Raw genomic sequence first — 16,127 nt, 5'->3', positions numbered from 1 at the left:
TGAAAACAACTGCGCTACCAAATCAAAAGTGTCCGGATACTACCTACGCAAAGCGAAATTCATCTCTAGATGTCACTAGAAACGAATCTGTCAGTATAAAAGGAGACGTGGTGTACAGTGTTGTCAGAAGCAGTAAGAGCCGAAAAAGTGTCAAATGTGTGTGAAATCTTATGGGACTTAACTGCTAAGGTCATCAGTCCCTAAGCTTACACACTACTTAACCTAAATTATCCTAAGGACAGACACACACACCCATGCCCGAGGGAGGGCTCGAACCTCCGCCTGGACCAGCGAATAAGAGCCGAATGCGTCGGTCAGGATAGATCGAACGGGGACTATAGTCCGATCCACAAACGATGTCGTTTCGCGCATATCGAGGCACGGACGGGGAAGGCATTGTTGGCGATTCCAAGCGACAATTGCGGTACATGCATCCGCGCGATTTCCGCTTAAAGGAAGTGTATATCCTGTATTATGCCTCTCGCTTGCTTATTCAGAGTTATCACTTACCACCACCATCAGCGATAACAATTCGCAACAAATGAAATAGAAATTCACTAAACAACTCTCTACGATCACGTTTAATGCTCGCATTAGCTACGGCGTTCGGAGCAGAACGCACAGAACATTGGCTGTCGGAGTATGCGTGACGTAGATGCGCAGAACAAGACTAAATTCGACCGCCATCGATCGAGACTTCAACTACAGTGATAGGATATCACCTGAGTAACAAACCTATCAGGGATATTTCAATCCGTTTATAGCTGTCCGAGAAGACTATTGCTGATGTCATTATGGAGTGGGAAAGCGAAGGAACAACCACTCCTAAACGAATACTAGGCATACCTTACGTACTGATGGCAGACCATCGAGCGTTAAGAAAGAGGAAATCCATAGTGCTATAAGCAGTCCAGCTAGCGCAGTGGCTGTGCGTAGTGACTTAAAAAGAATGCGATACAATGTCGGTCAAGCAGCTCCTCATAAGCCACGCGTTTTTGCAGTTAATGCTGAGCGACGATTGTGGTGGTATAAAGGGCGACACATCTGGGCAAGGAATGACTGGAAACAAGTGATTTGAGTGAGAATCACACTATAACCTCTGATAATCCGAAGCAAATGTTTGGTCCTTGGGGAATGCCTGGGGAACGTTACCTGCCGTAATGTACAGTGTCAACAGTAAAATACGGACGTGATGAAACTTCCTGGCAGATTAAAACTGTGTGCCGCACCGAGACTCGAACTCGGGACCTTTGCCTTCCGCGGTCAAGTGCTCTACCAACTGAGATACCCAAGCACGACTCACGCCCCATCCTCACAGCTTTACTTCTGCCAGTACCTCGTCTACTACCTTCCAAACTTCACAGAAGCACTCCTGCGAGTCTCGGTCCGGCACACAGTTTTAATCTGCCAGGAAGTTTCATATCAGCGCAAAATTGCTCTGAGCACTATGGGACTTAACATCGGAGGTCATCCGTCCCCTAGAACTTAGAACTACATAAACCTAACTAACCTAAGGACATCACACACATCCATGCCCGAGGCAGGATTCGAACCCGCGACCGTAGCAGTCGCGCGGCTCCGGACTGAAGTGCCTAGAACCGCTCGGCTACCGCGGCCGGCATATCAGCGCACACTCCACTGTAGAGTGAAAATTTCATTCTAGATACGGACGTGGTGCTGTTACGTTATGGGGGCATTTTCCGTGGTTAGTGTCTGGTTTTGTTATTAAGCTCAAGAAAAGGCTAAATGTAGGAAAGTTGAACACATTTTATTGTATTTTTTACTATTTACTGTAGAGGAACAGCGCAGATACGACGATTTTTTGTATCAGCGTGGCAAAAGACCTTCTTGTAAAGCAGCATCTGTGAGACAATGGTTTGTAGATAATAATGTCTGTGAAATGGACTGGCCTGCTCACAGTTCAAACTGAACTCAGTTAGAACGTCGACTTCGTTCCAGATCTATCTCTACTGACCTCGCTGTACACGGTGCGTTAACTCCTAATCTTTTTTCTTCAATTCTTTCGCTCCAAATCCCACCGTGGAATATCACTACCTTCCCATGTTTCAGCTCTTGAGGAAAAATCAGTTGTCATACCTTCAGAGTCATAAAAGTATCTCCATCAGAGCTGAAGCCATCATGAAGGCGCAGGTTGTACACACCCCACATTAACGTCCAGGTGTCCATATCCTTTTGATCACATAGTGGATTTTCTGGAAAGAAAAATCACACGAGCACCTCATTTTCTGCGTATTGTGAGACTGCGAAGTCTCTCACGTTACAAGATGTGAGTGTAGGCGTGACGAGCAGCTGTAGTCTTCGACCTTCCTTCGTTCCCCCATTAGCAGCGAAATTCGCACTCGGACATTATGAACGCGAGCCATCTCGGCGCAGAGCCACTTCTGGAGCCGGGCCGTGTGCCGGTCTGGAGCACGCCGTTGTGCGGGCTGTGATGTGACGGGTTGGAGGTGGTGGGTAGTGGGGAGGGAAGGCGAGTGTTTCTTGGCGCCCAGCCCGCAGCCGGCACCTCGTCGTGACACGCTTACGTCAGTCGCACGCCGCCGCGGCCCCCGTCTGCATAAATAATGCCGAGCCGAGCCCGCTTCCGCTGCCCCCTGCCACCCCCTGTTTCTCACCACCCTACTTAACCGCAGACACCCGTCTCTGCAGCCCTTCATAAGCTTCTGCAGCAATCTTATTCACTCAGCCTCACCAATGTTTACCTATCGTCTTACACTACCTCGGTGCGGCAGTTGTACTTCATTGTCCGTCCGGTGGTATTCCTACGTTGTCATTATTAGATCTCCCTCTGGACAAGATAAATCTGGAATTCACTGCACTATGTGAAGACTTCTCACAGTGCAACGATGGATTCAATCTGAATACTGTTCCTTAGAAAAGCTGTCAGACAATTCCAGTGCTCGCTTTCCTATTAAGGGGGGATGTATGCAAAATTTGGTCAAAAAGTTTTAATTTTTTACCACCTGATAGTTCCGTAGCATGTTAGAAATATTATCACCAATTTTCAGTTTAATTCGTGCTACAAATTATGTAAAAGCCATCTTGTTTCAGCTAATGCGCAGTGCCACACCCCGCTTTTCCACACGGCTCTGTACATCTACATACATACTCCGCAATCCATCATACGGTGCGTGGCGGAGGGTACCTCGTACCACAACTAGCATCTTCTCTCCCTGTTCCACTCCCAAACAGAACGAGGGAAAAATGACTGCCTATATGCCTCTGTACGGGCCCTAATCTCTCTTATCTTTGTGGTCTTTCCGCGAAATGTAAGTTGGTGGCAGTAAAATTGTACAGCAGTCAGCCTCAAATGCTGGATCTCTAAATTTCCTCAGTAGCGATTCACGAAAAGAACACCTCCTTTCCTCTAGAGACTCCCACCCGAGTTCCTGAAGCATTTCCGTAACACTCGTGTGATGATCAAACCTACCAGTAACAAATCTAGCAGCCCGCCTCTGAATTGCTTCTATGTCCTCCCTCAATCCGACCTGATAGGGATCCCAAACGCTCGAGCAGTACTCAGGAATAGGTGGTATTAGGGTTCTATAAGCGGTTTCCTTTACAGATGGACCACATCTTCCCAAAATTCTACCAATGAACCGAAGACGACTATCTGCCTTCCCCACAACTGCCATTACATGCTTGTCCCACTTCAATCGCTCTGCAATGTTACGCCCAAATATTTAATCGACGTGACTGTGTCAAGCGCTACACTACTAATGGAGTATTCAAACATTACGGGATTCTTTTTCCTACTGATCTGCATTAATTTACATTTATCTGTATTTTGAGTTAGCTGCCATTCTTTACACCAATCACAAATCCTGTCCAAGTCATCTTGTATCCTCCTACAGTCACTCAACGACGACACCTTCCCGTACACCAGAGCATCATCAGCAAACAGCCGCACATTGCTATCCACCCTATCCAAAAGATCATTTATGTAGATAGAAAACAACAGCGGTCCTACAACACTTCCCTGCGGCACTCCAGATGATACCCTCACCTCCGATGAACACTCACCATCGAGGACTGAAAACCTCCTGAAGGAGATATGTGATGTGTGTACTGCTAGCTCTGAAATGTCAGCGAGGGATATTGCCAAACGGGCATGCCAGGCGGGTCAGACTAGAGGAAAAGAACTACATGAAGACGAAAAAGACCAAATGTATGGACATGACCAACATAAAGGTACTTGTTTCTGGCATAAATGCTAAGAAAATATTTTTCTGCAGGTCCCGCAACTTCCATTTTTCAGAGTATAAGGAACATTTTCTGTTGAACCATTGCAAATAGATGGTTGAAATTTTCTATAGGTTTCATACATACAATTTAATAATTTTCTAATTTCGTTACTGTCAAATTTATTTAAATTTTTTGGAAAGAAAAATTACAGCATATCATACACATAAATTTAAAAAAATTGTTGCGATAGTTCCTAGACCGATATTAGGGAACTGGAATACAGATTTGATTTTCTAATGACTGAGAATAACCTAACAGATTTTGAAAGTGATATGTAAAGTGACCACTGAGACAACGCCCTTCATGTGATGTAAAGTGTTCTAAAAGTATACAGCAACGCCCTGATCAAACTGTGACCAAAAAAAAAATCCAGATTATAGGTATTAACAAAAGGGCAACATGTGAAAACTTGGTTCAGTTACATCTCAACCAGTAAAAGTTACGTTACTTTACATATACCTGTCTATTTTCTCATACGTCCCTCCTTAAGGAATGTCTCTGTAGCCGAATGCTTCCTGTCGCTCCCTCGCTGCGGAAACCCGGATTCGATTGCTGGTGCCTCCTCAGATTCTTTCTGCTACGGGGAGGTATGCAACTGTACCCGCTCAGCTTCGTGAGGCCAAATGAGAAGTTCCTTGAATAAAGAAGCAGCGGCATAATTAGGGTTCCTCTACTGGCGTTATCGGCTGGAGGGTGTGGCGACAGGGAGATCACATGTCCCACGAGCATAGATCGTTCTTCGAGCTGCCTCGTAGACGGCAGTCGGAAGTGGCCTTAGGTTTAATGCCTAAGTGGTGGTGGTGGTTTTCTATTAATTACAATAGACAGAAACATTTAGTTTCATAATGCTTGCATACTACACAGAGAAAAAATTAATTAATGAGCAAGAAGCAATGTTAAGAAAAAATGAAACTATGTAAATGTATCAAATTTAAAGTATTACAATGCATTAGAGACAAAAATTGAGAAAAGAATACATAATAAAATGAAATAAGAGAATATCCATCCCAGTGGACACAACTTCTCTATTACGTATTTGCTTCTTAATTATTTATTTGTGAACGCTGTTGATACTGAATAACTATTTATGCTTCGTATGAATTATGTTCATGATTGTATGAAAAAAATTCAGCCATCGAGAGGTACGGACTTGCAGACGGCGTCTTGGTTATCGTCTTCGAAGGGAGATATACGCTCTGTATCGGAGCATTGCACCAACGCGTGTTCCGTGCAGAGTTCTTCGGTTAGAGCTCTTTGCGTGCTCAGAAGCGAGATTTTCACCAACGCTTAACCACTTCCAACAACTTACCTAATATTCTTAATCTGGTAGTTATCCTTGAGAGGTGCCGAGTATTTATCAACGCAGCTGTCGGTAATAGGGGCGCGTAATTGCAAATTGTTAATGTGCCATTCTCAGGAGTGTGTGGGTGGACAAAGAGATTCACATCTTTTTTGTAAATTTTGTCAGTTGTGGGGAATATCAAATTAAAATGCCAATATTACAACCGAATTATCGACTTCATTGTAGCTAGCATTTACCCTGTCCCAGTAAGCTTCACATGTACTCTAGTCACTGCACAGCTTGCCCAGGCGGGAAGTATAGAAGGTTTGCAGTCTTCTATGCCAGCGACGGACAAATAAGTTTACACAGTGAACAGTTTCTAATAGTCATAGGTTGCTGTAGTCACACAGAGATTAAAACAATTTGCACAGGATCGACTAGCATCAAAAATTCATCAAACTAGCCTTCGGACGGAAGACCACAATAGCAACCAGCAGGTAAGTTATTTTTGATGAGTCTTTGAAAGCATGTGCATATAAATCAGAAGTAAAGTGCACTGCACTGATGGCTTTGAGATACATAATATACGATCTGTATGTCAGTTTAAAACGTAAAGACATTGCAGACTACTTTTCGTTACTCTTAATTAGTTTTTATGTTATTCCTTTAGTAGTTTCTACGATATAAATAATTATTTATATCTTATTCCTTTAGTAGTTGCTGTGATATAAACTGTTATTTACATCTTTAATCAACCCTTTAGTATCACATTATTCGCTGCCTAGAGATGTCTGCCGGCCAGAATGGCCGAGCGGTTCTAGGCGCTACAGTCTGGAGATGCGCGACCGCTGCGGTCGCAGTTTCGAATCCTGTCTCGGGCATGCATGTGTGTGATGTCCTTAGGTTAGTTAAGTTTAAATAGTTCTAAGTTCTAGGAGACTGATGACCTCAGAAGTTAAGTCCCATAGTGCTCAGAGCCATTTGAACCTAGAGATGTCTCACCACCATTTCGTTCCTTTTAGCCGCTACTGAAAATAACATTTATCAACCTCAAGGCATAAGTATCTTCGGCTTTAAGATTTTAAGATTTCAATTCTACCGCATGCGACTACAATCTTGGTAATGAGTACTATTTCTGTGTGAACTGGGATCTCATGAACAACACAATCGGCTTTAAATAAGTAATGGTACATATTTTTTCTATCAAGCTCGATTGAGAAAAAGGGCATAATTTATTGTAGGACGTCATGGATTATTTCCGCTTCAGTCCCTATAGTTTAATGAAGTTCCGACAGGTTGCGTCGCTATATGTAGCCTTCAAAATGGAGTCTGTAACGGAGGTGCGCTCCAAGCCGAGAGCTGTTATTTAGTTTCTGTTGGTGGAAACCCAGAGCATCGCAGATATTCATGGGCGCTTGCAGAATGTCTTCGGAAACCTGACAATGAACAAAAGCACGGTGAGTCGTTGGGCGAGGCGACTATCAATGTCACAACAACGTCGCGCATAGCTCTCCGATATTCCCCGTGGCAGACGGCCGGATATAGCTGTGCTACCCTCAGAAAATTGAAGAAACGCCTTCACCGTGTTCGTCGCCTCAAAAATGCAAACAAACGTCCCCTTCTCCATGAAAATGCTAAGCCTCACACAAGTCTGCACACCCGAGAGTAGTTCACAAAACTTCATTGGACCTTTCATCCTCAGCCACCCTACAACCAGTATCTCGTACCTTCGGACTTAAAAAAAAATGCTCTAAGGACTATGGGACTGAACAACTGAAGTCATCAGTCCCCTAGACTTGCAATTACTTAAACCTAACTAACACATCCATGCCCGGGGCAGAATTCGAACCTGCGACCGTAGCAGCAGCGTGGTTCCGGACTGAAGCGCCTAGAACCGCTCGGCCACAGTGGCTGGCCTTACGACTTCATCTGATTGGCCCAGTGGAGGATGCACTCCGCGGGAAGCAGTACGTGGATGATGGGGAGGGCACTGACGCAGCAACTCGTTGGCTCCGTCGTCGACCGATAGGGCTGTACCATGTAGGCATACAGGCCCTCCCAGTAAGGCGGCATAGGGCCGTCGCATTGAACGGAGATTGTGTTGAAAAACAGGGTTTTGTAGCCGTAGAATGGGGAATAATATGGTCTTTTGGAATCCTGAATAAAACCAACCTGCTTTCAGAAAAAAGTGTGTTGTATTACTTACTGAACGCCCCTCGTAATTTCGTAGAAATAATTTTATGAGAAATGATTCTGGCGAATAAGGTTGAATTTCTTGGCGCGCTAAGCGGTGCGCGAACCACTCCCAAGCTACATAGAAGAGATATAACACTGAGGTAGGTAGAGAAACCACACAGAGGTGCCCTTTCTACTGAAGGTACCTGACATGCTGCAAGGGAAGAGTTATGAGGTGGTCACGTGGAGGTCTCTTAGAGCAACATACACCCATACGACAGTCATATGCCCATTGGTCAATAGGTGAAGCGATATTTTTGCTTTTCGTCAACTGCTGTCATAAGCTGCTCTTAAGACAATGTTATTGTGACATTTATTTATTGTTATAACTATTGAACTCCCACGTGGATCGTCGTATCCATTGACGGCACAAAATGTATGAGTCGTACTCCAGAAAGTCCACAACAGGTACCGCTTAATGGAGCAGCTAGTATGAGCCCTTTTAATCAAGCATGATTTTCGATTAGTTGTTTTTCCACTACCGAAGAACTTCCTATTAAAAATGGTAGGGTAACACAAGACTATGAATTACATTACAGGCGATCTATTGAATAGTTTTGAGTGAAACCACTTGTATTGTATTGTATTGTATGGAATTGGGGACCTAGAAACGACGGAGAGGCTTCGACCCCGCCCTGCCGTAGCCCTTAGTGGTTCACAACACCACAACAACAGGCTACAGCAGTCCACTCACCCCACCGCCGTCCCACAACGAACCCAGAGTTATTGCGCGGTTCGGTCCCGAATGGACACCCCCCCCCCCCCTACCCCCGCCCCCCCCCTCCCCGGGAACGTCTCACACCAGAAGGCAAGTGTAACCCCAATATTTGCGTGGTAGCGTAGTTATGGTGTACGCTTACGTGGAGAAAGTGTTTGCGCAGCAATCGTCGACATAGTGTAACTGAGGTGGAATGAGGAGAACCAGCCCGCATTCGCCGAGGCAGATGGGAAACCGCCTTAAAAACCATTCACAGGCTGGCCGGCACACCGGACATCGACACTAATCCGCCGGGCGGATTCGTGCCGGGGACCCGCACGCCTTCCTGCCCGGAAAGCAGTGCGTTAGACCAAACGGCTAACCGTGCGGGCTATGAAACCACTTACGACTGTCTTGAATCAAAACGCCGCAAACACTTACATAATGTGATGTGTAATATGTAAGAGGTATGTAATAAGAAATGCCTGAGAACAACTGAAGAGCGCCGGAACAAAAACCGATAAATCCGCATTTGCTCTTAATACAGAAAGTAACAAACAGTGATCTCTAAATCGCTCCACAAGCTATAAAAAGATAGAACACACTATAAAACACTTGATGTAGCGTTGTGCTGAAAATTATTTTGTGGCAGCGTGTATTACTCCCGCATCTCCCCCTACAGCTCAAACACGCGAATACAGCAAAAGTGGATATATCGGGTTTTGTGCCGGCGCTCCTCAACTGAGAGAAGCTCATGGTCGTAACAACGTTAGAATTGTACAATGGTACATCCTTCTCAGTTTCGTCCAATTTCTCATTCAGAAATAAAGGTATGATTGTCGGAACTATTTGTCCACCAAGTTTTTCCTCCATTGGGATGAATAAGTTCATCTGAGAACTGTCCCCCCTACGTGAATGATGTTTACCTTACATGATAATGTCGGATATAGAGGCCAGTGTTCCATGCAGCTTCGCGCTATACTTCAGAAACAGTTATCATTTTGCTGGCGTTTCGTTGTAAACTGCCGCATCAACTGTGTTTCTGCACACTCTTCTGGTACATGAATTTCCAGTTTCGTGTCGGCTCCTGGACTGAATTCTTTACGAACAGCCAAGGATACATTACCGAAAAATTCAGCCAAATTACTTCATATGATCCGAGAGCACAGAGGAAGAACAGCAGATCATGATCAAAGCCTAACACTCTGATTAATTCTGAATGTAGTCCGGAGAACCGGCAGAGACATATATGTAAGGTCCAGTCACCTTCAGCTAGCTTTTCTTATACTACGTTACATGTCACAGAATGTTCAAAAGGACATTCTCCATATATTATTTAATTTTTGCATGACCTTACAGAACCATCACATGAAAATACCGCCCCGAAGTTGTGAAGGGCATCGTGAGTTCTTCCCTCTTTTACCTAGCGTTCACCACATCATTCACGTGTTCGATAGAAATCTGTTCCATTTGACTGTAAATTTGAAACTTGATTTTCCTCCGACGCCGGAATCATTAGTTTTGTTTCATATTCTTATTAAAACATATATTTTAGTACTTTTCCACAGAACTTGTAAGTGACAAACGAAATAGCGAGGTGCTTATTACTGTCATTAAAGAAAGAGTGGTAAAATAGTTACAATTTATCACAAGCAAAGCATGAGTAGATAATTCTATCAGCATTGTCGTTGGATGTAATAATTAGTTTAACCTGTCCGTTGCGATATATAACGCACTTTTGCTTCTCCAGTTATTGTTTAGATCTTCACGCCTTCGCCGACATGTTTAAAGGCAGTATTAATCAGTATCTCCCATTTTTCTTCCTTACAGTTTTTTTTTTTTTTTTTTTTTTTTGCAATGTGTCATATTTATATACAGATTTTAACTTTCCTCTTTTTAACGAGTAGCGAACTGTGTTAGAAACTACTTATTAACCTCGTTATGTCTCTACTGCCGATGTCGCCAGTGGTGTTTTCATGCTAGGAGCCAAGTAACTCAAAGAATTTGAAAGGTAGGTTCACTTATCAAACTTTTTATACCTTTCGACGTTTAAGAGTGCAGATTCCTTCTATGAATGACACATGGGTGCAGTATATTTTAGTTTCGACCAAATAATTGTGAATGGACAAAATGAAAACTAGGAAACAAAGCCTACAAGCAGGATGGGTTACTTTCTTATATCTCCAAGGTACCACTGGTCGGATGCTTGATGTGATACGATGTTGCGTGTCCGAGTAGTAATCGACGTAGCTGTGTGCAACAGTTAGTGTTCCGCGTGTTCTCCGGAGGCCACCTCAATGTTCTGAACAGAGACATCAGCAATTCTTCTCGGTGTCTAAATGATGAAGACTACCATGTTGTATCTGTGCCGGTCATCTATGAATTATTAATTCGTAGATTAATCAATAGGAGCTCAAACAGCATACATCAATCTGAACTGGCGCAGGTGGACAATGTAAATCGTTTGAAACAGTGCACAGGTATTGTGTAAGAATTTTATGCCCACCCACGTCTTATGTCAGTCTGATGCGGGCTCTGCTTCAAACAGCACTATCTTTGACCCTGGCCTGTATTGCAACAACGGCCTTCGGTCTGACAGATGCCCTACAAATGCGGGGAGCCACCCCTCACTCACCCTTTTCGTGAGCCTGCTCGCCTGCCTGTCATATTTGCAGTGTCTTCTCCCTCTGGGTATAACGCTCTGTCGACGTGGTCATTAAACCCCCGTTAACGTTATGGAAGAAGACTGTGAATGAGACCCTCTTTCATCAGAACGTATGTGTTGCATTGAAGTACTAAGCTTGAGAGACATGTTTTTAAGTGAATCGTCTGAGGTAAGGTGGGGTTGGGGAAGTGCACAACCTTTGTCGAGATACGGATGGGAGGGCAGCAAAAACGTGAGTGTATGTGTGTGTGTGTGTGTGTGTGTGTGTGTGGAGGGGAGGAAGGGGAGGGGGGCAGCACGATTTCGTTAGTGACAGACCACTAGACGTCAGTAAAGGTATGACGCACGTAGGACATCTAACACAACACATTTTAATAAATGGAGGGTCTATAATTTTGAGAAAATTTCACTTTGGTATATGTTCCTCATACTGCCGAATCACCCCCCAGACTGAGTACTAAGACTGAATACTTAGTACTAATGACCAATAATTAGCTTCTTGACACTTTTAAATACACACTACTCTGAGTAGTGATGTGTCAGCGAAATAAGTATAAGATCTCACAAAGTTTCCTAGGTATATCTATAATACATAAACACAATTCAATATTTATGCCTTTTTCCGAAGTCTAGCAGTTCATCCGTATTATGAGAAGCATGCTCAGTTCTATACAAATTTCTTGGCATAAATTAAATCGATATGAGCTTAATTAAATGATTCTTCTTGACTGGGGAATAAGTTCTGTTCGTCGTGACATTACTGTCGCCTTTCCTTTCGTAGTTCATATTATTTAGCAATAGATTTTTGCCAATATATTCTAACTTATTCTTGTGCCAACTGCGTTGGTTCCCTAGTACAAGGGCTCCAAAATGTTTCCCATGCTTCCTCACACATGTTGTGACAGGTGTTACGTAAACTGTACAGCGCTGCCCATATCCTACATTCAATGGCGCTGTCTCGAGACAATCAGGATGCATTACTTTGAGGGCGCATCTCCATACACGCCGAATTTTCATAATACTATTAACAGTAATTCTCCTACTGGAAGTATTTCGTTATGAGAGTTCCGCGGAAATGCCCATATTTACATAACGAACTAATCGATGAAATGAAAAAGTTATTGTTTATGAAGCAAATGGACCAACTCTTTTTATGTGGACAGAATAATGAAGTTACTTGGTACGACGAAAAATGTAGTAACGCGTAAACTGTTTTAATGGAAGAGACTAATGGAAGTTGGTTTCCACATTCTTCTTCCGGTATGTAAATACAATGTGTAGCTGTCTAGTGTGATTAATGTTATGAGTGTTTATGACGTGTAGTCGTAAACTTGCTATTAAATGCGACAATCAAAGTAAAGAAGGAACTAAAATACATCGCTGATTAATATCTTGCTCCTCACGAAAAACACCAATGCGGACGCAGAACTTATCGTTTCACATCAACTGAATGATCACCATTAGTGTTACAGGTCCTGACGTCTGACTGCACAGAACGCCATTAAGGGATTTTGAACTGACTCCGCGACCACAGTCGCTTAAATAGCAATATACGAATCTTACACACTGCTTGTAAAGTGTACTGGCCGAGCATGTGAAAAGAATCCGAAATTTATATTATATAGACTGCAAATAAAAAAGCCGGACGGGGTGGCCGAGCGGTTCTAGGCGCTACAATCTGGAACCGTGCGACCGCTACGGTCGCAGGTTCGAATCCTGCCTCGGCCATGGATGTGTGTGATGTCCTGAGATTAGTTAGGTTTAAGTAGTTCTAAGTTTTAGGGGACTGATGACCTCAGCAGTTAAGTTCCATAGTGCTCAGAACCATTTGAACTTTGCAAATAAAAGAGGGCTGGATAAAGTCCTTAGAAAACCAGTCGAGATTTTTTTTTCGCAATGCAAATTGCAACATTTATGACGATATTTTGTAAGGTATGTGATCATTTGTTGAAGGCACTACACTAATGTTGTACGTGGCGTATGACGTTAGTAATAATATGCAGCACGATATAAGTGTGGTCCGCGTACTCCACGAATGAAGAGAGCGTTTACGTATGTGATCTGTGGGCTCTGCTTCTGGAAAGCACACTCTAGTATCGACACTAACTACTGTTGTTTTGCAGCCGTTTTATTCCGCTTTCAGTACAGTGTTTCTGATGTTTTAATATTACATCTCATTCACCACGATTACGATTCTGTAAAACTTGAACTATCCACTACACAAAAAATGAGGCTATGAAGTCAGTCTAAACATGTGGTCCTTTCTATTGTTATAGGATGTATCAATGTATGAACGCACAAGCATTAACTGGACATTATCTTCTATCACTTTCACAAGGCTGTGTATTTTATGTATCCGTATTACATTATTTCCAAGTAGCTTAACATATGATGTAATAGTGTGACAGTTAACTGCGACCTTCTTTCATAGGCTAAATGACTCGCCGAACTTGTTGTTTAGCTCTGTTGACAGAATACCCATACGCTTCAGTGTTTTGGAAATTTGTGGTAAGGACTATGGGACCAAACCGCTGAGGTCATCGGTCCCTAGGCTTACTCACTACTTAATCCAACTTAAACTAACATGCGCTAAGGACAACACACACACTCAAGCCCGAGGGAGGACTCGAACCCCAGACGGGGGGAGCCGCGCGAACCGTGACAAGGCGCCTAAGACAGCACGGCTACCCCGGGCGGCGCTTGAGTATTTGTACGTATCTAATACAGTACAAAATACCTTGAATGTTTCCATAAGGCATTGTCTGTACGCATACATTGAGTCCCTGTTATTCTTTCTCCTTACTGTTTCCATAGATCTGAGAGTGGAAGCTCGTAATTAAGAAAAATTGTTGGGTACTCTATAAGGAATGTTTTACGAACTGGCGGCCCCGAAAATGATCTTCTGATGTCTTGTATGAGCTTTGACTGAGAAATAACGCTCTTCAATAACTTACTGGTACCTCATGTTTTAAAATCCTCAACCTTATCCCCATCATATTCTGCTGCTGTATAATGCTGTTCGAACTGGATCAGTAGCGCTCACACTAAGAAGACAGACGTACAGCTCTGTCAGGCAATACGAATAATTATACGACGTATTCGCACAGTTAAGCACCCTCTGACATCCTGTTTTCAGAAATATACCACCTTCAGATCAGAAGAGTCCCCAGATACCCGGGCATCGAGCTACTGCACGAGAAAAAAATCAAAGAAATTGTCGTGGCGCGCAATAAGCAACCTTGTCGGGTCGTCTTTCAGAGTCAACCATCCATGGAACATCCAATGGGAGCAGTTTGCAGTAGCCAAAAAACGTCTAGTTGAGAAACTTTCCATGCGAGTACAAAGATTCTATCACCCCAGACGTCAATGGAGGATAATGATCCGGATTCGAACTGGACATGGCAGATGTAGTTATCTACTGCACAAGTGGGGATGGCCTATCCGGCAAATTGTGATTGTGACGCCTCCTTACAGTCAATTCTCCATACTAGGGAACAATAATGGACGTTCTCCAAGCATCAGATGAACCGATCGAGTGGATCACGGAAGTAGATCTGGATACGTAAAATTGTACGAGCTTCAGTTACGCACATTTGTCCACAAAGTTGTGTATTGGGATTTGTTTTCATCATACGACAAACAATAAATATACGACCAGTTATCCTCTAGTCAATCCGGGATAATGGCGTACACTTTCTAGTGATGATAAACTTAACGTGGGCACACGTTGCCCCCTTGCGGAGATAGGACGCCACTGTTTCATCGCGTTTTGTCCTCTCGGGTATCGAGGCTGGCGACCCTCTTGTGCACACGCCATTTCATAAAGATATTTATCTGACCAATTTAAACCTTGTGACTCCAGAACGGAGTGGAGCTGGTCTGGCATCGGACAATTCCGCGGCTGCGTTTTGGCAGCGGCGGCGGTGGCGGCGGCGGCGGCGGCGCGCCTACCTGGCAACGGACCCGCACGGATCATCCTGTCCTCCCTCCCATTAGTCAGGACACGGCGGGCCGCCCCTCCTCGGGCTGCTACAGCTTGCTGGGCGACCTCTTTCATCCATTCCATTTCACACGTCGCGGAACAAAGGCTGCAGCCGTGGAAAAAGTAGTGCTCTGCTGACAGGTAGGTTGTCAGAAATTACGAAACACACCGTTGTGCTAATGGCGGGCAGAAAGGGGGACTGCTTCATCGTCAAACATGTAACATACACAAGGATGGAATTAGTAAATCAAATCGTCGTTTGTGTGGACAAGTGCGGAAAACAGTTGAAAAACTCGAATCGTAATTACTGATAATTCTGGAATATACAGAAACAAGTATCGATGTTTTAAATGTTTATTTGCTTACCAGCTACGCCACGTCATGTTACGCGCACATTAAACAGTTATTTACAAAGAAATGTTAATGCCCAAACTCCTTATCCACGCATATGGCCCATCACAAGAGCTGTAAAAAGAACCACAAAATTTTGAGACGATGGGAGGAAGTGACAGAACACATGTACATTTCTCTACATAGTTATTCAGACACTCATTAATAACTAGCCTTTGAAACACACTGGCCCTAATGTTCAGAGAAAATATTGTCCACCCAAGCTAGTTGCTAATATCCCTGTTCGAAAGATCAACATCACGATAAAATGTTTACGTTTAGGAAGCAGAGGAGAACTAGTGACTCTGGAACCTCCGAAACCTGTTAGCGTGCATCAACGAAGTTATTCAGGCACACTGTGTTGTCCTGCAGAAGTCGTGCGTAGAAGACCTACGGGTAGTGTGAACAGGCCGGCCGCTGTGAGCCGGGCGGCTATAGGCGGTTCAGTCTGGAACCGCGCTGCTGCTACGGTCGCAGGTTCGAATCCTGCCTCGGGCATGGATGTGTGTGATGTCCTTAAGTTAGTTAGGTTTAAGTAGTTCAAGTCTAGGGGACTGATGACCTCAGATGTTAAGTCCCATAGTGCTTCGAGCCATTTGAATTTGAATTT

General features: G+C 43.9%; 1 protein-coding gene across 1 annotated transcript in view; it reads left to right on the top strand.

The window, feature by feature from the left end:
* The window catches only part of LOC124616346 (forkhead box protein D3-like), a 60,011-nt gene extending 44,746 nt beyond the window's left edge, over window positions 1-15,265 (top strand). Inside the window, exon 3 of the mRNA XM_047144654.1 lies at window positions 15,008-15,265. Coding sequence (XP_047000610.1) covers window positions 15,008-15,265 — 258 coding nt within the window. The remainder of the gene's footprint in view (window positions 1-15,007) is intronic.
* Window positions 15,266-16,127: the final 862 nt, after the last annotated feature.

The sequence above is a fragment of the Schistocerca americana genome, chromosome 5, assembly GCF_021461395.2.
Source record: "Schistocerca americana isolate TAMUIC-IGC-003095 chromosome 5, iqSchAmer2.1, whole genome shotgun sequence".
Classification (NCBI taxonomy): domain Eukaryota; kingdom Metazoa; phylum Arthropoda; class Insecta; order Orthoptera; family Acrididae; genus Schistocerca; species Schistocerca americana.
The sequence above is the reverse complement of the archived record's forward strand: the minus strand, read 5'-3'. Positions and strand labels throughout refer to the sequence as shown.